Source organism: Scomber scombrus, chromosome 17 (assembly GCF_963691925.1).
Source record: "Scomber scombrus chromosome 17, fScoSco1.1, whole genome shotgun sequence".
Lineage (NCBI taxonomy): Eukaryota > Metazoa > Chordata > Actinopteri > Scombriformes > Scombridae > Scomber > Scomber scombrus.
The window spans coordinates 19,300,203-19,324,562 of record NC_084986.1 but is presented as its reverse complement, the minus strand read 5'-3'; the positions used below and the strand labels follow the sequence as shown (position 1 = coordinate 19,324,562).

The following is a 24,360-nucleotide window of genomic DNA, read 5'->3' as shown; positions in this document are numbered from 1 at the left end:
CAGCAGGAAAAAGGCAGCTTCAGGCTTTGGTGAAGATATTTCTGAGGCAGCATGAGATTAGACAGTTTCTGTTCTGCTCTGTAAGGTGAAATGACAGTAGATCCCATTAGCTAGTGATGATTAATAATGCTGTGACAAGAACTTAGTTAAATTCATCTATGTGAATGTGCATATAGTGTGGTGAATATAAAGGGATCAGTGTGAGGATGAATGTAGAATTTAACATCAGTGTTTTTCGTATCCTTAAGTGCAATTTGTGTGTCTTTATTTATTGGCAGACAAACTGTCAGAGCAACAATAGATTTACTGAGGGTCTGTTTGTTTTCCCATAATTTATTTACGTAATTCGGATTAAAGCTAGATAGCAGAATGATTAGTGATTACTGACTGTCTTCATAAAAAATAAGAATTTAATGGTCCCCTCCCTAATTTTGCCCTCTAATGAAATGCTGGCTGAAATCTTTGAGGGCCAGTTAATTTTGGAGATACAGTATAAATTATAGGTGCTGTATATTCACCAGTTGAAGGGTCTGGCTGTAGGTTTGTGAGTCTGTGGAGAGCTACAGTAAGTACATTAACAGAAATACCATAAGAAGAATTTTGAGGTACTTGCGCTTTTGAATGTTTTCATTTCATGCTATTTTTATTCTAGTTTGTTACATTTCTGCTCAGGCTGATTTTGGGTAGAGTTAGGGCTTAAACAATCGTTAACTAATATAATATAATAATTGTGAAAATATAAGCTGCCCTACAGGTGCAATACAATTGACAAAGAATTTGAGGGAGATGTCAGTCTGTTCACACACCGAGAGATGATCTAATCAAGCATTGTGAGTGAAAATACCTGCGTAGGTGAACCATGCACTGCACTGCACTATAGTACAATTTTGATCAACTTATACTTATCGAGTAATTCCATTTTGTGCTACTTTATACTTTAGTGGCAATTATTTCACTTTTTCCTGTACTGCATTTATCGGACAGCTTATAGCTTTCACATTATTAATACAAAATATAATTAACAAACAAATGAAGATGCATTATTATAGTCAAAGCTACCCATAGAAAGTAGTTGAAGCTCCACCTTTACTGTAACATTAAAGTGATGCCTCCACATTAATATACCAATAATTATAGTCAAATATAGGCCTAACACAGTGTAATATTCTGATTTCTGAATAATTACTTCCAGTGGTGTAAAGTGACTACGTACATTGACTCAAGTACTTGACTTAAGCACAGTTTCAACACACTTGTGTTTTACTTGAGTATTTCAGTTCAAACTAGGTTATATTTCCACTCCACCACATTTCACATGGAAATATTGTTCTTTATACACCACAACATTACTTTTCAGATGAAGATTTGACATAATGGATAATATATCAAGTTAAAATATAAGTTTAAAATACTGCACATTGTTAAAGATGAAACCAGTGGTTTCAAACCTTTTTATCTTTTGACATCTTACAAAAAGCAGTGTGTAGTCTGGGTCACATTTCAGATGTCTATGATTTGTTAAAAGATCTACTAAATAGCTATTTTCCCTCTAAACGTCTCACATGGTTTAATTTCAATAAATGTTCAAATGATCCAATATTTCAGCAAAAATCAAAGATTACAGAAACACTAAAAAAATGGTAACAGATTTGTGTATCAGAACTTTATTTTTTATTTTTCTCTCTCTCATAAATCATCTCACGACCTCCCAGGTTTATCTGGTGAGCCTCTGAGTCTGGAGGGACCAAACCTCTACTTTTACTAAAAATACTTTAACTTTAATTTTGCTGATAATTCTTGTGTTCTTTAACTTGAATAGTACTTTTATCCAAGGTAGATGTTGAAGCCTGATAGCTGAAAAATGTAAATGTGTGAGTGTTGTGCTGCTTCTTTTACTTATGGAAAAGATCTGTGTGCTTCATTGACCTCTGATAATCACCTTTGGATTCCTGGCTGCAGCCTGTGAAACGCGGTCATTACACGTCCCGCAGAGAGGGGGCGCTGAAGAGTCATACTGTTGCCAGGGAGACGACTCAAAACACCAGGCGCAGTTTCACAGCAATGGCCACAAGTGTCCCGTCTGTGCCTGGACAAAACTCACTGCAGGGGCTGGACGCGGTCCCGTGAAGACCGGGGGAGAGCTTGTGCTGAGTTATGACCCCTTTAGGTAAATAAAACCCGCACTTCAAGAGCGCTGGATTATAAAGGAATACGTGATTCTTGGCCATAACTACACAAGCCATCTTTAAAGTGGTGAGTAAGTTACTTACGGGACAGCTAACACTTATCACCGTTAAGCTACGCAGTTGACGCGCTGTTAGCGGTACCAGGCTAATAAGCTAATTTGCTTGCTATTGCTACGTTAATGTCTAGTTACATACATACAAATGAATAAGAGTATTTTGCTCCAATTCTACAGTTGCCGCCGTGAATGAATATGCTACAGCGTTGCTTAGTTTTTTGTAAAGTTTAACACAATGAACAATTAAAATTTCATAATAATAGCTAAACAGTTAAAGTGGTCGCATCATGAAATAGGTCTTAGCTACCTTAACTAACCTCTATCCACGCCAGCAGCAGCCAGTTGTTAAACCACAAAAGTATGACAAATGAATGAGACTATTTCTATTTCCACCCTGTGAGTGTGTACATGGAAGTTAGCTAATAATAGTCATGGATGTGGTGGTGGAGGATGAACCCGCAGAAACGCAGTGTACACAACATTTAAGTGACCAACGTGGCTGTTATGAAAACAAATCCTGGCAGAGGTGGATTAAGGGTTAGTGTTAGCCACTACATGAGATGTAACTGAATGGCATTAGACAAGTACTTTTATGTGAATATTGTGAAATCTGCAATTCACTGAGTAGATGTTCATGTATTTGGTTAAAAATAATTGCAGGGTAACTTTACAGGTTACAACAACGTAAGATTATGATGAATCATGACTAAAGTTGTAAGGAAATGACTTGTTAAGACATGACTGAAAGAAAAGACTTCCCTAAAAAAAGGTCACCATTTTAATAGGTATCACAGAGTTGATCAGTGAGCATGCCTGTGTTCAGTGAACTGCAGTACATTGAAGCTAAACAGAGTAGTCTTCAACAGGTTTATGTGACATAAACGTGACCTCACTGTTTTTGCATATGTGATTCAACAGTATTGCTAATGAAGGATATTGTGGTACTCTTTCCATCCCCTGGTCGGTCTACCTCAGATTGAGTAGCACTGACATACAGTAAGTTAACCAGGGACAGGCAGGCACAGTGTATGACACTCATCAATTGAGAAACTGTTAATAAACCAAAAAATAACCAGATGGAAATGTTTGTTTAAGGCTAATCAATCACATATAAAAATCAATGTATCAATTGTCTAATTGGACCAGAGATGTTAAAGGAAAAGACACTACGTTATGGTATGGCAAATTTCTGGCAGTTGAGTTATGTTGTGATATATATTTTAAAAACTGCTTTTCATTAGCAAGTACTAACTGAAGTTCATAGTTTATCGACTTTTAGAGTGGATTTAATGGGTAGTTTGTACCTGTGTTCCTGGGCCATCTCATGTCATACCCTCCTCAGTCAATTATCTTGCCCTCCGTACAGCAGTCGTAGGCAAATAGCGGCCTCTGTGCCAAATCCGGCCCTCCAGCACAAATATTTGGCCCCCCTGATGAAAGCTGAAGTTTTGACTTTCATAGTTCCCATCAAAACTTTAAAAAACATTTTTCACAAATCTGCTGTAGATAATAAATTAAATACAAGGACCGGTGTAAATCCCAGTGAATATAATCTTATTACACACCAGCAGGGGCTTTAAAAGCATGATTGTGCGATGATAATAGATCAAAGCATGGGGCTGAAATTAATGTCTAATAAAGAAGTTACATTTTAATGTGTGATAACACTTTTTTAATTCCACACTTTAGTCCATTTGTATATAACAGATTTGTTGTCAGCCTTAAAGGAAGCAGGCTGCTGTTAATCATGTGTGGATAACTAATAAAGTACAACTCTGTTTTTTGTTTTTTTTAGCCAAATGAGTATTAAACTAAGCTGCTAGCCTTAACTTACTATTGAGAAAAATGACATCTGCCTGCATGCAGTGTTATAAATCATTTTTATTTTTTAAAATAATTAAAAGAAATATACAAAGCATATGTTTCCACCATGCTGGTTCCCTAATCCCCAATAAAAAATCCTAAAAAAACACTGTCCCATGGTGTCAGTGTCCCTAATTGCTGACACCTGCTATACAGTTAATGGACTGATTGGCTGATATGAGCTTCAATGTCACTGTATAATCACATCACACCAATATGATTAGCTAATAGTCAATTTAGCATAAATATTTCACTCCCTCTGTGATCTCGCAGCGGACCTAAACGTATCCCACATATCTCACCGACACCAGATTTTACATATGTTGTTGTTTGTTACGTCTAGGTGTGCACATGCATTTATCCTCATTCTTCCACACAGGTGTCCTTGTCCCAGAGTCCCTCCCAGTGCTGCTGTGGTCACTGAGCTAGAGTGGAGCATGAGATCCTGGGCTTAATTAAGCCCACAGGAACAGATGGCCTGCTGGCAGTCTCTGCTGTTTGTCAGCCGCCACTCTAAACGGAGCTAAACGCTTCCGTAGGGGAGGGGTTTGGGAGATTGGACCAAGAGCCGGTGGGGGGATAGACCTGCCAGAAGTAATTAGCTGTGGGAAGTAGGTAGAAGAGGGGGAGGGCTGCCAAGTGGTGGAAGGTGACATGAGTGTATGACTGACTATATGACACGAGCCTCAAAAGTGCCTCCAAAGCTGCGTTTATCCGCGTGGTACATGATGGTTTTGCCTATGCGCACATAAAGTCTTTAACCGGTAAGTACATCGGTAATGAGGGTAGTTCACATCACAAATCATCAAGTTTTTCAAAACTGATTCCTGGAAAGATGCATACAGTTATGTGTTAAACCTGCCGTGTATTTAAGCCATAGCAGACTGGAGAGAGAGGCCTGTTTGAGCTACTGCATGGTGTTTTAACACAAGCTAATGTCATTATGTATAAGATGAAGACACACTTAAAGCTTTCGAGACATGTGCCCTCGATTCTGGCCTGTGCAGAAACACTTTCACGCTCACACCGTAACTGTTCTTGCTTAATGATTTCTGTGAACATCTCCGTCATACAACCACATTTGCTAATCCAGATTAATGCGGGTAGCGTCCTTAGAATAGATCGTAATCCACAGCAATCACAGTAATAGCAGATCAGGTAGTAATAGCTGTATTAGTCGTGTGTCAAGGCATCACATTCAAATGAAACGTCTGTATTTAGAAATTCGTAGGCTACAGACGGATGTTTCAATTGATCTTGTTCATGAGGACGGGACAGGTGTAGAGGGCTGGACCAGGCTGAACTGAAGGGATTTCAGGGCACTAAGGGCAGAGAGCTTTCCATGTGAGGAGTTTCGATTAGCGGTGTGATTGATGAGAGGAGGAAGGAGCAAATGTTGGCCCTAATCCACAAACAACCAGCTGGAAGAAAAAGAAATGCAAATACACATTAATGTTTATATTTTTATGCATAGTACATAGTCTCAGCATGACTGTGAGTTTGTAAAATACATCAATATCTACTGAGAAATGAAAAAAATGAACATTTTGAGGAGTGAAATAAATATGAACAACGATGCCTAAACTAATTAGTTACAATTAAACTGATCTTCACAAAGTTAATGATGGTCAGAAGAAGTTAACTGAACGAGAGACAGGCTAAAAGATAAGAAATGGTTTGTGGAACTACAACTAGATAACTATTAAAAAATAAATAAATAAACAAAAGAAATCAAAGCTTTGCACATTATATTATCATCAGCTATATAAATGGATCTTGCTATTTGCCTTTAAATTAATATTGGCATTAGAGAGTCTAAAGCTGTAATAATTATGAAGGTTTTTTAAAATAGTTAATAAAATATTAGCTATTGCAGGAAAAAATGGCTCCAAGTTCATCATCTGTAAAATATAACACAAAGTACAAATGTATTGGAAACCACAGATCTAGACTCCAGTATCGTTAGCACTGTCATTTAAGGGCATTTTTGCTTTGGTCTGAATCAGTGGATGAGTCGCTATTTCCCAAATTTTAAACTAACTATAATGTATCAACAAAAGCCACGTGGAAGGTGTCACTGCTTCTTTCTTGTTAACTATCCAAAATGCACCATTGGTAGAATTGGTATTTCTTCATTTGGGCCGTATACCAGACCAAAATGTACGAGCAGAATGGCAACATTTGAACACACCTTGAGGCATCGTCTAGAGGACAGTGTGTTACGTTTTCCATAAATGAATTAAACTGTGGTGGGATTTCCCCCCCCCACCCCCCACCCCACCCAAAAACCACGGTCACAGTGTCACCACTCGTTATGCTGAAAAGGAGAATGGAGAACATAATGAGCACACACGACACAGTTCATTTGTACCTGGACTGAGACTGCCTCTTCAACTAGGTCTCAGTTTTGGTCCACACCCAAGTGCTGTGTTCACACCTGCCCAAACGAGCCGGGTAACTCCTCCAGTGTTCGATTAAACCGAACTAACACCTGAAGTTGTCAGCGTGTATGAGGTGTGTGGATCACATCTGAGAATTCAATTTTTGTCCGTGGTTTCATGAGTAACAATGAACAAGAAAAATTCAATTTTAACACTCTTTTTTTCTTTTATTATTTTATTATTTCAGGATGACAGCTCACAGAAAGTACATCCTCTGCTGGCAATGATATGGCCCCTGATCTGAGCTGTCCCAGCACCAGCTCCTCATAACACCGAAGCAGACCTCAGTAAACGCTGGGTTGGTTTGAGCTGGTCCAGCAGAGATGATCACATCCCATATGAACGGTTTTGTACAAGAGCCCTCTGGTCAGGCCAAGAGCCACAGGGAGAGGGCGGTGGACTGTCCAGGGGAGGAGGGTGGCTTTGTCAAATCTCCAAACTGCAGTACACAAATGGAGAGGATCCAGCACTACCAGGAGGAGCTGAGGAAGAAGAGAGAGGAAGACAACAGGGCGAAGCACGACATCGACCCCAACGCTTCGCTGAGACTCAAGAAGCTGTCACAGAACCCCAAAGTGGGCATCGACAATCCCACCTTTGAGGGGAAGGAAAAAGCCAAGAAAGATGTGTCCGCCCAGGTTCATGTAGCCGGTGAGTTGCAATGAGGAGAGCAGTGAGGGTTTAGGGGTCTTTACGGGGTCGTTGAGGGTGGAAGGACGAAAGAAGGTTACAAAGGAAAGGAGCGATGCAGAGCTCAGAAAAGAAAGGGGGAGTTGTGAGGTTGCACAAAAACTCAGTGAAAACAAAAGGAGTGAAAACAATGAGTATAGAGGGGGCGGAGCAGAGGGTGGCAGCGGAGGAGGGTGATGTGTTTTAGTGGTTGTCCACCATTTCCCAACTGTTGACTGAAGAGCACAAAAAAACCCACGAGTGACCACAGAAAAATAAACAAAATCTTTCATTAATTTGTTCACAAAAGATTTAATATAGTGCCCACAAACAAATACAATATTTTAAGTTAATTTTAGTCACTTGGAAATAGAATAGAATTTGGTTGTTGGTGGATTTATTGCAGTCAGTTATTTGAATCTCACAGTTTTATTGCGTCAGTGTCTCATGGGAACAGGAGTCAAAGTTGCTTATCAGTGTAAGATGCCCTTGCAATTTTCTGGCTCAAAAAGCAGAAAGATTACTTAAAAACATTTGTCACGGTCCAACAGGAGTAATTTCCTTGAGTAGAACTTTCAAATAGTACATTTTAATGTATATGATAGTTTTAAGTACATCGAAAAACATTAAACTCATTCTCCTTTCTTAGCAGCACATTGATTTATAATAGATAGACGTCGGTGGTCAGATGAAGGGGTTAGTGGCCTTTATCCAACCTGACTCTATGAAGGAAAGAAAGTGTGCATTTCTGTTAGATTGCTGCGCAGTTAATATTATTATCACATTGTAGAATTCCAACAATTAAATCTGCTCTTCTCAGTCTAGTTAATAATATATATTACTTCACGGGGTCAGTCGTTGCATTAATGTTCACAAAAAGACCAAATAAAGTAAAGAAATCCATAAGAATAAAAGTGTGCCAGGATGAATCTCCACTTAAAACACCACAGAATCCCTTGAAGTGAAGTGAAAGTCTGACACGAATAAAAACAAAGACTCTCGCACGCAGGAGGGAAATTCTAGTCCTCTATTGCAGAGACCACAGTTTGGTTTCTCCACATAGCTGACTAGAGAAGAAAAGTCAGGAAAAATGTCCCCTAAAATAGAGTCCTGCACACTGGAAAGTGGAACTGCAACAAAACAAAAGTCATCAATCCTCTATATGAAACTAAGAAATAATAGCAACACAATAATACTTATAGTAACAAAAACTGAACCCTGTTTTCCAAGTGTGTATCAATAACATTTAGTACTTTGACTGTTCCTGCATCATGATATGGAAGACTTAATTTTTTAACCTCTGGAGAGGAAAATCTATAATATATAGATTCAGATGAATTTAACAGTGCCAGCTCCCCCTCATTGTCGCTCCATCTCTGACCACAATCTGGCATTAATAGGTCAAATGTAGGTAGAATGTGCTGGTGGGAACTTTTGACGTAAAGATATGAGGAGATTTGGCTGCTGAACGACATTCACAAGCTATTTTGCGAGAGGTAAACAAAATAAGAAAAAATCCACATCAGAAAGAAGTTAAAAACTCCTGTGTTTCTCTGTGCTGTCTCCCTCACTGTCGCTGCCTCTTTCCCCAGAACTGGAGGAGTTCCTGCAGGCTCTGAAGTGTGTGCAGCACAGCCTGACTGACACCCAGAGCCAGCAGGATGTTGAGCTGGTACTGCAGCTTCTTGCCAAGGAGGACTTCAAGAATGCCTACACCATCTACGACGCCGTGTCCCAGAATATGAACAGAAGCAACACCTCCTCACCTCTCACAGTACAAGCACAGGACCTCTGCCAGGAGGTACACACTGTGGTCATTTTGCAGCTGCTGTTTTCTTTCTTTTTACACAAACATTACGTGGGAACAGTGTGAGTTTGCTGCAGTAAGAAGTTACAGAAGTAATCCCGCTGTTAGTATTGCGTCAGTGGTTAGTTTCTTCTGTTGGATCTTTTAAATGCAAGTATCCACAGCTCCAGGAGAAACGGAATCAGTGAGAATAGCCACCATTTCAATTCTGTACCTCATGAGACTACTTTAGCAGCAGTCTCCACAGAGGAGGCAGCTTGTGCATAAAGGTGCACAGACTCTACTCGCCAATTTGTGGTTTGGACCTTGTTAGCTTATATTTACAGGCAAGCACCTATGTGAGTAGAGCAACTGAGTGAACTCAGTGGAGCATGAGAAATCTTGGCTTAAGGTGATGATTAATTTGCCAAAGCTGCCCAAAAGACAGCCATGCCAGTCTGATTAATTAACAAGGTGAGTGAAAACAAAAATGAGGGGATTTGTGGGATCGGGGCCATGCATGAAAATTGAGTGAGCTGTAAAAAAATTGTTAAAAGAAGCTAGTTTGTTTGGAAAAGAGGCGCAATTAAAATAGAAGGTTGAGCGGCAGGAGAGGATAAGATGACAAAAGGGTCAAGGAAGGCATGAAATGTAAAGTAATGAAGTAATGTTTGGTATTCAAGTGGTTATATGGTTAGTATCTAAATCATTACAGTCTTTTTTTTATTTGACGTCTGCGTTCACAAGCCGCCTCCTGAGAGTGACCGACAGCAGGAAACCGAGTGTTCACGCGTGAGTCGGTGGGACTCAAACACACCTGACTTTCTCGTCGACACAACATAAGCCGGCCGGCCTCCGCCGAAGCAAAGCGGCAGTAATTGACTTGTGTCCCAGCAGAGTCGTGAGCGAGCTGAGTGCTCAAACGCAGTCTGTCACACAGAGCCCGGTCCTCGCAGAAAAACAGAAATTGTGATACGGTTTGCTACAAATTAGCTAAAAGCTCTATATATCTATGACAGGCTACACCCACACCCACTTCATTAGGATTAGTGTCAACTCCTGATAGGTGTAACATGAAATAATGTAATACAGGCTTTTCAGCGCAATCACACTGGTGCAGTATGATTTTTAGCTGATGGCTAGATGTGTAAGAGTCAAACTTGTGTAGATGAAACAGGCTGCTATGAGCTGTGGAGAGTTCATTCAGAGGGCACCCAGCAGCAGTGCTACTACCAGAATTGTTATTCCAGTCTTGACAGGAGTGGTTTGAAGATAGAGAGGCTGTGTGAGATGATCCGTTTCGCCTCTCACACACACACACACACACGACACAGCACAGCACAGCACGTTGTCTTCCTGCGGACAGTGAATCAGTGTGTGCAATCGCCCACCAGGCTCTGCTCCCGAAGAGCTTAACAACGCGCAACGTTTTGAGCTGCAGTGTGTCTAAACTAAGTGGCTGTGCTGTGTGACACTCAGATTGGCCCACGGGTAAACTAATCTCCCAACAGCCCGCGGTGCTGGCTGAGCAACGCAGCACGCCGCAGGAAGGAGGCCAGGATCTGGGCGGCCAGAAAAAGAAACTCCAGCAGCTTACAGCAGTAGTGTGGGCCCAGGCGCTGCACTGCTGTGGGTGGGGAGGGGGAGATGAGGAGAGGAGGAGAGGGGAGGAGAAGGAGAAGGAGGAGAAGGAGGAGGGGAAAGTGTGTCACCTTGTTAGTGAGAGCTTCGATTAGTGTAATGGATGAACTGAGCTCTAAACAGGAAACGAAGAAGAAGAGGGAGAGGCAGAAAGACGAAGAAACAGTCAAAAGACTACTGTCACACAAGAGTAAAAGAAGCCAAGCCGCAGACAATAGCGTCTTCCCACCGAGCGACAACACAGGAACCAAATGATTAAAATAGAAACCATATATCAGGGAGGAGGAGGAGAGAGAGAAGTAACAATGGAGCAGAGTGGAGTGTAATGTGCTGTTGTTCATATAGAAGCTTTCCAAGCGTACGCTTGTTAAATTTAGTGAAACACACAGAAAGAAGAAAGAAATGAATCTGGAGTTTTGGATTGTGTTGTTTTCCCAAGTGTAACAACCAGTTGCTTTTCAGCCAGGCAGTTATGGAGCACCTTTCTGTCAGGAATGTGAAACCCCACTGTGACTTAGCAGAGGAGACTGAAATACTTTGTTTGTGCATGTGTGACCCCCTAATTCTCTTCTTTCATACAGTTGGCCTGTTAATGAAGAAAGCCAGTAACATGATTGTTAGAATATGTAATATACTAATTTTCCTTTTGGGTTTAATAAAGTCTATTTATCTATTCTGTCAAAGTTTTAACTTGACTCGAGATTTATTGACATTAGTCTTAAAAACATGAAACTGAAGTGAAAACATTCAAGCTTTTTAACCCAATATGATTTTTTATTATGTAGAGAATTTCCAGAGAAGATGTAAAATTGGTATTAAAGTCTTAATCAGTTCCGAGTTGACTTTGTTTATAGTTCAGTTTTCATACAGTTGTGTTTGTGTCTGTATTTCCGTTCAGGTGCAGAAGATTCTTCAGTCTAACCAGCAGAAGGAGGGTTTGGAGCTCAAGGCTCTGCTCACCAATCCTCATCTCCAGGTCAGGTGTCAGCTCGCCAGCTGTGACTTTTCATATCTCCCTTCATCCCGCAATATGATTAACACCAGCGTGCCTCAAGCAGCACGCAGAGCCTTACAGGCCAACTCATTTATTTAGTTAATATGTGGATAATTGGAATGGTGGAAATGCAATTAATGTTATACTGTATTTATTCCAATAGGGTAATTGTTTCTCCTGCACCTTCCACTGGGAGGCCAGAGGTCAGGGTTAAGTATAGAACAGTTCTTAACTATGAGAGGGAAAAACGGGACTTAACAGCTCAAAGACAGATGGACTCACTTTTTCACCCTGTACCCTGCACTTAGTTAAAATTCAGACTAAATGACCCATTGCTCCGACGTGATACTGTATACTGTACATCAGGAAAGAATGAAAGATACAGAGCCGGCACTTCATTAAAGAAGTTGTAAGGTCACGTTGGCGTCCCTAGAGCTGGCTGGGATTTATTATTTGGTTCAAGGACACTTGAGGGCCCCACTCTTGCTTTACAGATTCAATCTTAAATGAAACATTCATTCTGTCTGTTGTTATTAGTTGTTAGTCAGAATGTGAAAAAGTCCGATTTTTTTTCAAGGTCAGCTGGTCCATGTTTTGTTCAAGAGATTAATGTAGTTGGTGTTTTTAAATTAGGTTGTAGCGTGGGTCAGCCCTCTCCGTAATGAAGAAACATGATTGGTGCCTTCTTTGAGTGCTCGTCAATTTCTTTAAAATGAATTTAAGAGAAAGAAAATAGACGGTGGGTTGAAGGTGGGTTTTAGGTTTACTGACAAAAACGGTAATGACAGACAAACACCATGAATCTCTCTCAGCAATAAAAAAACGTCTGTTCCAGGCCTCTCTTAAGGGACTTGTAGCTAAAGTGAGCAGACAAATTAAAGGAGTGTTTTAGAATATTACATTATCAGAGTGTGTTTTATAAACCATTAACAAAAAGGTAAAATATCTGTCCTGAAACCATTTTAACTTTGGCTGTGACCTGTTTAGTAATGATCTTACGGTAAATTACGGTCTTTGGTGTGCCACGTGTTTCCATCTTTAAGGAAAGGATTAGACGTCTCAGATACAGGCAGGTCACCTCAACAGCTGTGTAAGGAGAGGTGCATTATAAAAAGTCTCGTTATGCAGTGTCAAGACTTGGGTTTTGGTCAAATTGAGCACCTGCATGGCCTCAGCTGCTGATGCTCTACATTCGTCAGTTAAGGTTCAGTAATTCTTCTGTAGTGGAAAAAAAAGTAGCCACATTATCAGACTGTCATCGCCCATTAGCGAGGCAGAAAGGTGAGAAAAGACCTCAGGTGGGGTGACTCTGGTGTGATTTTACGGTTGAGGGTCCTGACAATGGGGTGCCAGGGGTCTGATGTTTGACCCATGTGACCGTGTGAACTACCAGTCATCCACTGGCCCGTTAACCTGTCCACTGAGTCGGATCCGTATAGCCAGCGGAGGCGGTGTGATATGATGTGAGCTTGCCTCGTGGCACAGAAAGTGGAACAGATTATGCCGAGCAGAGGAGCCGAGTCACCCCATAGTCTGTGCTAATAAACAACCTCTCACCCAAAACTAATGGAGACAGGTACATGTGTGAGAATGGTAGAGCCCCCTCAGGTCTACTTTCTGCCTTTTCTGGTTTTCTAAGACACCGTTTCCTCACAAGCGGTGAAGCCGAAGGTGTTTGATGATTGATGGCGGAGGATCTTGACTCCTAAATGCAGGGGGAGATTAAGAAGGATTGTGTGTCCGCCAAAGCTTAGCCCAGCCTCCGCTCTCTCAGGTCCCCTCTGCTGCAGGATAGAGAAACTAATTTGGACCGACTATTATTAATTGTGGGGTACGGAGCGCCTGTCACATTAAATGAAGTGAAGGACCAATCTGTGTATTATATCTGGCTTAGAGGTGGATTTGCTGACTGGGGTCATTAAAGAGATCGGGTGCACGTTAAAGAGAGTAGGTGTGGAAACTCTTTTGGTATCTTATTGTCCATCGGTTTACATCGATCAGTGCAAACCCCTTAATAAATGTGTGTCATCTTGTAAACCATGCTATAATCATTTTATATTAATCAATACTAGTTCTAAACAACAGCATGTATGCAAAACATGTCTTTTCTTATCCTCACACCGCCTCCTACGTATTTCCTCTATGTCTGTGTTTCCGTCTGTTACGTGTTTGTAAAAATTGTGTATGTACACGTATGTTTGTTTGTATGTGTGTCTGCGTTCTTTTTGGTGTGTGTGTGTGTGCGTTTATGTGGCAGGCACTCATGCAGGTCCATGACAGTGTGGCAGTGCAGGAAAAGGAAGAGGAAAACGTGACCCAGTATGTCGGAGAGACGGTTAAACTGGTGCGTCTGGAGAAGACCCGCGACACTCCGCTGGTAAGATGAGTCTTTTTTGAACCGCTCAAACCTGCCGGCATTACCGCATCCATAGGTTTCATTTAAAGGTGCAGGGTTTAGGATTTAGTGGCATCTGGCGGTGAGGTTATGGTGGCTGTGAAGCTCACGAAAAATGTGAAAGTCCCTCTCTAGAGCCAGTGTTTGGTTTGTCCATTCTGGTCTATGGTAGTAACATGGCGGTGCAACATGGCAGCCTGCATGGAGGAGGACCTGCTCCCTCTGTAGATATAAAGGGCTTATTCTAAGGTAGAAAAACACAACGATTCTTATTTTCAGGTAATTATACACTAATTAAAATATGAATATTATATTCTATTTATGCCAAATCCGCTCTGGTAGATGCCACTAAATTCTACACACTGCAACTTTAAATTGCTCTGTTTTTTTCAATTTACAAAAGGTGCACTTACAGTTGTAAGATGAGAGGAGGACCGTTGTGTAATTCTACACTATGGGAATGATTCTAAGATCCCAAATAGTGGGTACTAAATTGTGTGCACGGTGCAATAGATTGCGCGTTTCGTTTGCGTGCGTTTTGCGAGTGAACTTCTAAGAATAACTGCGTAAATGAAATCAGGTGTAACAGGGTGGAGACAGCAGTATTTAGATGAGGGTTTTGCGTTACTTTATGGAGAGTTTTGACGAGCAGAACGCTGCAAGCACAAAATGAAATGTGATCAGGTTCTAGTGGAAGAGGTTAACAAATATATTGAGTTATAACAAAAACAAATATTACCAGAAAAACCGACATATGGGAGAGTATTTGTGACGAAGTCAATGCTGTTAGTAAAACCAAAAATATTCCACTCCAAAATATTAACACAGGTTGAAAAACTCTGTCCTGTGCGTATTCTGTCATTGTGCCACCGTCTCCTCCTCTCCATAGTAACAGAAGTCATCTGTGCGCAGTGCGCAGCCGGTTAATACCTGCCCTTCAAAGGTATTATTTATAGACGCAGTTAGCGTCAGAAAAAATACCTTCAGGTTTGGTAAATCACAATGCGCGTGCTAAATAACATATTCGCATTTTCTGATCCCTGTATTTTGCGCACTGGGGTTAAAATGCCCCATATTACATATTCATTATGGCAAACGTACTAAATGGACAGCGCGTACTATCTTGCACAGTTGAAAGACGCAAACCTCAGTGCACTGCGTTAGTAGATCAGCTTGCACATTTTTTGCGGGTGATGTCAAGTTTGCACACGTTTTTACACACGCAACCCTTTAGTAAATCAGGCCATATGTTGGATATAATTAACAGTACAGTGAATCTGAAAAATGCCCACTTTTAAAAGAAACAACAAAGCATAAATACAAATGAACCTGGCAGACATATATGGATCATTAGAGTCCATGAATATTGTGTTATTGTGTGTAAGGTGTTGGAATAGGTTTTTACTCTCAGCCGTCACCATGTTCCCTCCATCTCTCACATTTATCACCTGGACCTGTCAGTGTATCTCCAAAGTCAATATGAACTCCAGGCGCCTGATTAGAAACTCTGCTTATAGCACAATAATGTTCACTATGTGTGACATGTCTCTGTTTATTCTAGCTGTTGCCTCCACCCTTCATCTCTTTGTTCTGTGTCATCTTAGAAAATACTCTGTCTTCTACTTCGAGGTTTTATTTAATCTACGTATCGATTCCCCGGTTTGTTATTCAGTCATTTATAAGAATGTGCATGTGTTGCCTTCAGGGTGCGACAGTACGTAATGACATGGACAGCGTGGTTGTGAGCCGCGTGGTGAAAGGCGGGGCGGCGGAGCGGAGCGGCCTCCTCAGCGAGGGAGATGAGATCCTGGAGATCAACAGCGTTCCTGTTCGTGGGAAACACGTCAATGAAGTCCACGATTTACTGGTGAGAACCAGGAGGTGTCAAAGTGGTGTTCAGTAACATTCAGTGGCTTTTTAGAGGAATGTTTACTGTAAATCATGGCAAATTGTCTCAGTTTGATGCCTAGGAAACTGAATGCACTGTAACGCACACATATGTCACTGTTAAAAGTTCATTTAAATTGAATGTATAAAGTATTGAAAGATTGTTTAAAAAGTGTAATAGTCAGTGTGAACAGAAATTCTTGCAAACATGGAATTAAGGGTAAAGACAAAAGCTTTAAAGTCACTGTACATCATTATATATTTAAGAGATTGTCCTTATCAAAATGCAGATCAATGAAACATTGTTAACCGAATTAGCTCCTTAAAGAATTTTGTGTTACGGAAATGCTGTCCCTGTCATATTTAATTCATTGCGTCTCATCTTCTCCTTCAGCAACAAATGCACGGCACTCTGACCTTCCTCCTCATCCCAAGCTCTCAGATTAAACCTGCCCCGCACAGACAGACTGTGGTAAGTCTCTAATGATGTGGGTGGGTGGGTGCGTGGGTGCGTGCGTGCGTACGTGCGTGCGTGAGATCATCTGTCTATAATGCATGCAATGCCAACCTTGACGTTGTAAACCCTGTCTGTCCTCAGATGCACGTACGAGCTTACTTTGACTATGACCCATCTGATGACCCCTTCGTGCCGTGTCGGGAGCTGGGCCTGTCCTTCCAGAAGGGAGACATCCTCCACGTCATCAGCCAGGACGACCCCAGCTGGTGGCAGGCCTACAGGGACGGAGACGAGGACAACCAACCATTGGCTGGACTCGTTCCAGGTAGGGATCAGACAGATCAGAGTATGAATATCAATAAGTTATTTATCGCTTCATAAGGGCGAGATATAACTGGAAGGATATAATGCCACTGAGAAGAATCATATACAGTAAAAAAGTAATCTGCTCCTTCTAGTAAGTGGGAATACATTCAGGAAAGTACTGGAAAGTGTGACTTTTAAGTACCCTGCCATTACCTGAGCCGTCTTGTTGGGAAACACCACCCATCTGGCATGTTGAGCAGATTAAAACAAACACCTAAGAATTATTTGCGATTACTCTTTGAGCTAGGCCAAAAGAAAATGAGGTTAGGCTCTGGAAATGGAAAGCTCAACATGTTCCTCGACATGTCTGGAAAGTCTTAAAAACTATGAATAAATGATTTTGCGTTTAGAATAGATTAAAGTTTGGAAATGAATTAGATTGCTATTTTCAGCTTGTACATAGTGGTCCTGTCCAGACAGCAGTGTGTGTTTATTGAACACCAACCAAAATGTTAACATTCATTCATATTAAAATTTGAAATGAATATGGGCTTTAGCAACAGAAAACACAGTGTATATGAGCTTTTATATTTACAGTGTTGGATAACTGATCAGTCTCTTTGCGGTTTTCTCTCTTAGGAAAAAGCTTCCAGCAACAGAGAGAGACTTTGAAAAAAACTATAACAGACAGGAGTCGAGAGCCCCAAGGTAAGAGGATAACGTTGAAAGACACACAGTCGGGTCACAAATCAGAGATGTGACTTTCAAACTCAAACATAAAAATAGAATTTGTGGCGTCTAGATGGTTGTAACCAAATTAAATGATAATCCCCCTTTTAAAGTGTTTTTTTTTAACTTGTCATCTCTCCAGGGAAGCTTTGGTCTGCAAAGAAAGGCAAGAAACAGAGGAAGAAAAGTGTATCTACCTTTAGCAAAACTACCGGTAAGACTCTACTTTTCCTGTCTCTCAACAGCAGATTAACAGTTTGAAAAGTGCGTTGCCTGTCTGTTGAGAAGCTACGCACTTAACCCACAAAATGTGTCTTACTGTCGCTGCTCATTTTTCACCAGTGAGATACTGCCTGTGTGTTGGACCGCTTCCAGGTGTCCACACACTGTCGTATTAACGCCACACATTAGCTGGAGTCATGTTGATACTGACATGTGTTGTCGTTCTCACAGCAGCTTGTCCAAACTCGTGTGTCACCGGTCAGATTAGTCCCGTCTTCACAGACAGGATCAGAGAATGGACCAACAGGTGCCCAGCAGGAGCCTAAATGGCTTGTAGAAACGTGGTGTTATTTTTTCACACAGACACACATATTGTATTTACACAGACAAACACTGATGAAGAATGCTGTGATTGTGTGTTTTTGTTTGTTTATGATATGACGCAGGAAAAATTATGCACTGCAAAACATGTAGGGAGTAACAATGTAATACTGTAGATTGTAAGACTGTAGTCATCTCTTTCCAACCTCTGCAGAAAGGTCAAAGGTCAGAGTTTGTCAGAGCAGCAACCTGAGAGTTGGAAGAGATTTTATATGTTGGTCAGGGATCTTTCAGCAGGACGTTAACCCCTCCCAAACTCTCTCTTCAGACCTTGATGACACCCTGACCTATGAGGAGATGTCCCTTTATCACCAGCCTGCCAATCGTAAACGCCCCATCGCTCTGATTGGTCCCACAAACAGCGGGCACGATGAGTTGCGTCGGAGGCTTCTGTCCATTGAACCGGAAAAGTTTGCCGTCGCTGTTCCACGTAAGTCCACAAGTTGTCAAGGCCCGTGGGCGCGGTTATGTCAAATACAACACTACGCAAAAAGCTCACATTTCCAGACTTTCAGTGCCAGTTTAGCTTCAGGTTTTTGTTTTGCAAAAGTCAAATCCAAACTTTTATTTTTTTAACTCCTTTCATGACTCAGACACAACCAGAAACCCAAGGATACATGAGCGGAACGGGCGTGAGTACAATTTCGTGAGTCGGCCCGGCTTCGAAAGCGACATGTCAGCGGGGAAGTTCATTGAGTCTGGGGAGTATGAGAAGAACTTGTACGGCACCAGCACCGACTCGGTCCGACACATCATCAACTCTGGACGCATCTGTTTGCTCTGCCTGCACACCAGGGTAGGAAGCTGTGGGACAATTCTCAGCATTACATGTGTCCAATTTGTCTGATTACAAAGCCCAAACCCTAACCCTAACCCTTTATCTCTTTGTCTCTATTTTAACCCTTGAAGCCATAACATAATGACCTCTTGTCATGCCCTGAACATAAATCTCAAATAGCTGTTTTTGTGTTTTAGAGTGAGTAAACTTAAAGCACATTCAGGGTGTTGTCCGTGTTTTTTTTGTCTAATCTTAAACCTGCTTTTTCTTTGTCTTGGTCTCTCTTCTCTCTCATTTCATATACTTGAATGTCTCTATTCATCCTCCTCTCAGTCGTTGCGGGTGCTAAGATCATCCAACCTCAAGCCCTATGTCATCTTCATCGCTCCTCCTTCTCAGGAACGACTACGCACCCTGCTGGCCTCAGAGGGAAAAACACCAAAGGTACCCACTGCATCGTTGAGAAATGAGAGTTCACTCTTAAAAAGTTAATGATTAATTGATGTAAATGATGACCGTTTGCATAAAAAATATGACGCAATTTCTGCAAAATGAAGTGTCCAACAACATAAAAAAGTTGTCGTCCCCCCTCCCCCTGTGCTTCTTAAACTGATCTCCTGTTTTCTGTGCACAGCCAGAAGAGCTGAAAGAGGTCATTGAAAAGGCCCGGGAGATGGAGCAGAATTTCGGCCACTTCTTTGATGCAACCATTGTGAACACGGATCCAAGCCAGGTTTTCCACGAGCTGCGCAGACTGATAGAAAAGCTGGACACTGAGCCACAGTGGGTGCCCACCTCCTGGCTGTGCTAGGGGTCACAGGGTCTCACTAGAGGGAGCCTCAGGGCAGGAGGAGAGAAACAAAAGAGCCAAAGTGAATGTTTCCAGGGGCACGGTTGAAACAAAAGGAAGGGACAGTGGTAAATTGTCACTGGGCTTGCACATTCTCCTCGTTTGTAGAGGAGGTGAACATTACCACACGTTACAGGGATGGACTCACGTTTCTTACACTTCCTTTTTTTTGGTGTGTCTGTCTTTGTGGGTGATTTTTTTCTTCTTCTTTGTTTTCTGAAAGTTTTCGTCGATCTGACAGGTTTACGCAAAGTCATTTATCAAACCAATAGAAACTCTTCTATCCTATTCTTAACTTATTTAAAATTGTAAATACATATTTTCTAGACAGAAAGGATCAAAATATTTTATCGTTACATTTTGTGTGTGTGATGTGAAAAACGGTACGCTCAGCTGTGAGAGTGTAAATGTCAGGAGAAGCACTTGCTTAAAAGTGTCATGTCTTCCTTTCAGAAATACAGACGAAAAACCTGGACCGCACCAGTCTCAGTATTATTTTGTTTTGTCTCTTTTATGCTGTGATGACAGACCTCAAATGAAAGGTTTTGTCTCTGGCTGGTTATCATTACTACCTATATCATGTAAAGTATTGTGAAGATTGAGTGGGGTTTTTTTACCATTACTATATGAACAATACACTATGTTATCATTTCATGTAACAAAAAAAAATTCCTTCATTGCATCATTGATGGGTACTTAAACCATAAGCACAATTCTGGAAAAGAGTGTTAATAAAAGTCAGATACACATGTGAATGACTGCTGGATATAATGCACTGATGTATTTTAGCAAAGTGTGTATTCTTACATCAGAAGAAATTGTATTTTAGGTAAGTTTTAATATCGCCAAAATGCACTAATTCAACCCTTGCAAACGCTAAACTAAAAATAATGTGTTAAATATCACATTCTGGTGCAAAACGGCCACCATCCCTCACCCAGCTGAGTTTTTTGAACACTTCTTCCCCCCATGTACAGAACTGAAAAGCTTCTGCCTTGTAGCAAACTTTAGCAACAACATCCAGGCAATGTTTGAATATTGAGAATACCTTTATTGGGATGAATTGTTGGGCTTTGTTGACTCACACACCACATTCTACAGCGGGTCACATTAGGGTGTTCTTCTGGTGCAATGGTAAACATCCTCAAATGAGGTAACAACAACCTCCAGATATGAGGTCAGCAGCGACACAGACACTCTTTGAACTCTACAACCACCTTAAGCTTTACAGCATGCAAATGACTCTAAATGTTGTGAAGAAACTGAAATATATACAACTCAATCACACGGAATGCTTCTTTAAATTTAACTCGCAGAAACCCATGTGTTAACATACATTATATTCTCTTTAGATTAGTTAGATTATTTTTACTCCCTTGTTGGGAACAGCCAAGTGCGGTGACACTCTGGTTTTGTACAGTGACAAATCTGGAGACACACCAGTACCTTCCAGCACCGAAAGACGATAATACAAATCATCACAGACAAGTACACAAAAAACAACTTCCATCACTTGCATGAGAGGACACAGACATGGCCTGAGAGGCACAAAATAAATAGGTTGAAGGGTGCCGGAGGTGCACATCACTCGAACAGCAGGTCTTCATCCGTCTCCTCTGTCAGCATGTTGGTGGGCTCTGCGATTGGACCCAGCTTAGCCAAGCGGGCGGCGATCTCAAGCTCTGTCCTTTCCCTGAGCTGCTTCTTCTTCTCTTGGATTTTCTTCAGCCTGGAGGAGGAGGAAAATATATAGAAAAGGAGATTAGGTAGTTAAGATACTTGTTGCATGCCTAATCACAGAAACATTTCATTTGAAAATTGGGATTTATTAGACTTGTCTTACCTGTAGAACTCTTCTCGTTCTCTCTCATCCAGCTCTGTGATGATGTAGGTGAGGGTGCGATCAATCCGGGGGATGATCACTGAAAGGTGCGCAAAAGATCAGATGAGCTACAATGATACTTCTTCGCATTAATTATTAAAAGGAAAAAAAAACTACAATTTGATATAAAATGTGATTTTACCATGCTCAATAGCATTCACACGGCGGTTGGTAATCTTGATGGCTTCATCCAGAGTGACAAAGGATGTCTGCAGACAGAAACAAACCCACATTTTTAATCGATAAACACGAGGTTGGATCAGTCAGTGGGACCAAGTCTTACGTGTGCATTATGGTTGGGGCTGGGGTTGAGGTTAGGCCAAAACTAGTGCTAGGTTGGATGGGCTGGAGGGACGATTTACAAAACTCTCTCACTTAGATTTGTACACTAACCTTAATCCAACCCCAACTTTAAACTTAAGCCTAACCCTAACTGCACCTATGAAAGTTTGTCCATTCAGCCCTCCATCCAATACAGCATTTACCTCAAGCCATGGTCAGGGTTAGGGATACATGTGCAAATCTTGCAAGGGTTTTGCAAATCATCTCTATGGCTGATCCAATCTAGCATCAACCTTTTTCAAAAAGTCATATTTTTCCAACAAAGAAATGACCCAGAAATGACTGAGAATGAATCATTTAACCTTGATGTATCTGTAACAGCACCCCCTACCTGTAAGGAGGCCAACTCCACCAGCAGCTCCACAGCCCTGCCATAGTTCCTCTTCAACCTGGAGAGCTGCTCTCCTCCTCTGGCCAGACCAGTCAGCTCATAACCTGATGAACACAAAGAAGTTGAGAACTCTCCACTATAAACCAGTCACAAAAACTCATTTTTTAATGATTATTTATTACTTACTGTCTCCGCCTTCTTGGTAGTGTTCAAAAACTGGAAGGGTGACACCTGGGAGAGCAAAACATTGCACATGTAAGAACTTTGACGGCGATGACGTTGATGATAAAAGTGAGAAGATGGGCATTTTTTAAGCTGACCTGCCACGTTATCTCTCTTGGCACGGACCTTCACTTGGGCTTTGTTGACATTCTGGATTACAGTCGTGCTGCGGACAGAATTACACATTACAGAGGAATTGCAGAGGCATCTGCACTGTGCCTGAAATAACAAAACATAAGATAACCTTGCACTGATTCTTACCTGAAGTCTCCAGCTGCAAATTTAGCTTCAGCCAAAGAGAAAGCCGCCTCTCGCATCACCTCTCCCATATTAGTCTTAGTCTAAAGAGACAAAGGAAACTATTCAGACTGATGTAAGAAATACACTCAGTTACCAGTTTATTAGATACACCAAACCCAGACTAATGCAGTTCAATACAATAAATGCAATAAATACCACCTCCATGAATGTTATAATGTTCTGTTTTTATTCACTTTTACACTGCAGTTTGTGGTGTGGTTGAATTGCATTGCATTGTACTGAGAGGTGTTTCTAATAGATCTTCTAATCTATTAATGAGGGTAGAATAAATATTAGAAACACCTCTCAATATAATGCAATGCAGTTAAGCAGACACACAAACTACATCCTCTAAAATTACCATAAAGTTGAATGAGCACTTCTCTGAACATTACAGGGTTTTTATTATATGAAAAAAAACTTCAACTGACTTCAATAATTTTGCGAAGGATTTGACGGAATCGCATGGAGAGGGCGTCAGATTTCTTCTTGAGCAGGTTGCGGCCGGTCTCTGCTCCTTTCAGCCGAGCCTTCATGATGGTCTGAGCCCTGCAAAGCAAAACAAAACACACAAACAGTTTCAATGCTTTATTTCAAACTGCCAACTACATTACAAGCATACCTGATTCAGATAGTGATTATATATGTGTGTGAAAAAAACTCCAGTGGTCTATCTCTATTTTTGTGGTAATCCTGCCGATAATAAGCCAATAAGGTCTTTGGCACCTCTTCATCTTGACCCTTTGATAGAAAATATGTCTACAAGGAATTATATGAATGTATATTATCAAATCTGATTTTCCATACTATTGATAAAAACTCAGATACTCCACAATCTTTTCATGTGCCCTCTGGCAACTGCATAAGTACATCCTGGGATACTTGTACTCCTGTTTGGAAGTGATATATGCAATCAGAGGCTTGGTAATTATCAGTTTATCAGCTGGACACAACTATATCCATGTACAAGTCAAAAACAACCAATTTCTAGTATTAAAACGTCTCTGTCACACACAACGGCTTCAAAAAAAAAGCTGATGTGATTCAATCAGTGTGGTAAAAAGGACAACACTGGGAACTTCACTAATCATTAAATATTCAAGTTACACAATATTAAAGGCAAATGTTATACTTTCAGTACGATTCAGACACAATGCCAGACTGACAGCTCACACTTGGATCATCTTGGAAAGCATCACATGACAACAGAAGGACTCTTCCTCTTTTAAACAGCAACCTGGCACTAATATAAACTAAAATTAGCTTTAGCTCACAGTACAGAGCTGACTATATGACACATGCATATTTAGAGGAAGAAATCGTCCATCTGAGAGACAGCAAGCTAGCAAAACAGCATTTTAATAGCTGGCTAAGAAGCTACAAGATTTTAGCACCTGGCTGCCAAACAAGCTGCTTACATTCTGGAGGGGAAAACGTCGATCCTGTCTTTTCCAGACATCTTATTGCCGCTTGGTCGATGATAACGATCTTCTGTTAACTGAAATAAATACTTTAAACGTTATATTTGACTCTAATGTGCATATAATATAGATAAACGTTGTTCTTCAAGTAGGATTAGCAGCGTATAGAGGCGATGTTTCGTGATCTTCTCTGTCTCTCTGCGTGATGATCAGCTGGCCTT

General features: G+C 41.1%; 2 protein-coding genes across 3 annotated transcripts; one reads left to right on the top strand and one right to left on the bottom strand.

Moving 5' to 3' along the window:
• Positions 1-2,062: 2,062 nt before the first annotated feature.
• Positions 2,063-20,369, top strand: pals1b (protein associated with LIN7 1, MAGUK p55 family member b). 2 transcript variants are annotated; one of them, XM_062436745.1, is made up of 14 exons: positions 2,063-2,253; positions 6,734-7,197; positions 8,808-9,016; positions 11,541-11,618; positions 13,906-14,013; positions 15,737-15,898; positions 16,313-16,390; positions 16,517-16,700; positions 17,321-17,389; positions 17,553-17,624; positions 18,282-18,443; positions 18,607-18,809; positions 19,125-19,235; positions 19,426-20,369. In XM_062436745.1, the coding sequence occupies exons 2-14, from the start codon at positions 6,870-6,872 to the stop codon at positions 19,600-19,602; spliced, it is 1,941 nt and encodes a 646-aa protein (XP_062292729.1). In that variant the 5' UTR covers positions 2,063-2,253; positions 6,734-6,869; the 3' UTR covers positions 19,603-20,369. The 2 variants fall into 2 exon arrangements, with proteins under 2 accessions (XP_062292729.1, XP_062292728.1); XM_062436744.1 differs by having other exon boundaries at positions 13,894-14,013.
• Positions 20,370-20,681: 312 nt separating this feature from the next.
• Positions 20,682-24,339, bottom strand: atp6v1d (ATPase H+ transporting V1 subunit D). Its single transcript, XM_062436754.1, has 9 exons — positions 24,137-24,339; positions 23,150-23,267; positions 22,680-22,759; positions 22,517-22,584; positions 22,383-22,427; positions 22,197-22,300; positions 21,666-21,732; positions 21,485-21,563; positions 20,682-21,370 (listed from the first exon to the last, which is right to left on the bottom strand). Exons 1-9 carry the CDS (start codon positions 24,175-24,177, stop codon positions 21,226-21,228), a joined length of 747 nt encoding a protein of 248 aa, XP_062292738.1. The 5' UTR covers positions 24,178-24,339; the 3' UTR covers positions 20,682-21,225.
• Between the last annotated feature and the right edge of the window lie 21 nt (positions 24,340-24,360).

What these genes read in the sequence shown, in the direction of transcription:
- atp6v1d (XM_062436754.1), bottom strand. Translation starts at nt 24,177, where the DNA reads ATGTCTGGAAAAGACAGGATCGACGTTTTCCCCTCCAGAAT. An exon ending in CAAGAGAGATAACGTGGCAG is followed by an intron (nt 22,428 to 22,516) that starts GTCAGCTTAAAA and finishes TTGCTCTCCCAG; the next exon opens with GTGTCACCCTTCCAGTTTTT. An exon ending in GAACGAGAAGAGTTCTACAG is followed by an intron (nt 21,371 to 21,484) that starts GTAAGACAAGTC and finishes CTCCTCCTCCAG; the next exon opens with GCTGAAGAAAATCCAAGAGA.
- pals1b (XM_062436744.1), top strand. Translation starts at nt 6,870, where the DNA reads ATGATCACATCCCATATGAACGGTTTTGTACAAGAGCCCTCTGGTCAG. An exon ending in TACCTTTAGCAAAACTACCG is followed by an intron (nt 17,625 to 18,281) that starts GTAAGACTCTAC and finishes CTCTCTCTTCAG; the next exon opens with ACCTTGATGACACCCTGACC. An exon ending in CAGAGGGAAAAACACCAAAG is followed by an intron (nt 19,236 to 19,425) that starts GTACCCACTGCA and finishes TTCTGTGCACAG; the next exon opens with CCAGAAGAGCTGAAAGAGGT.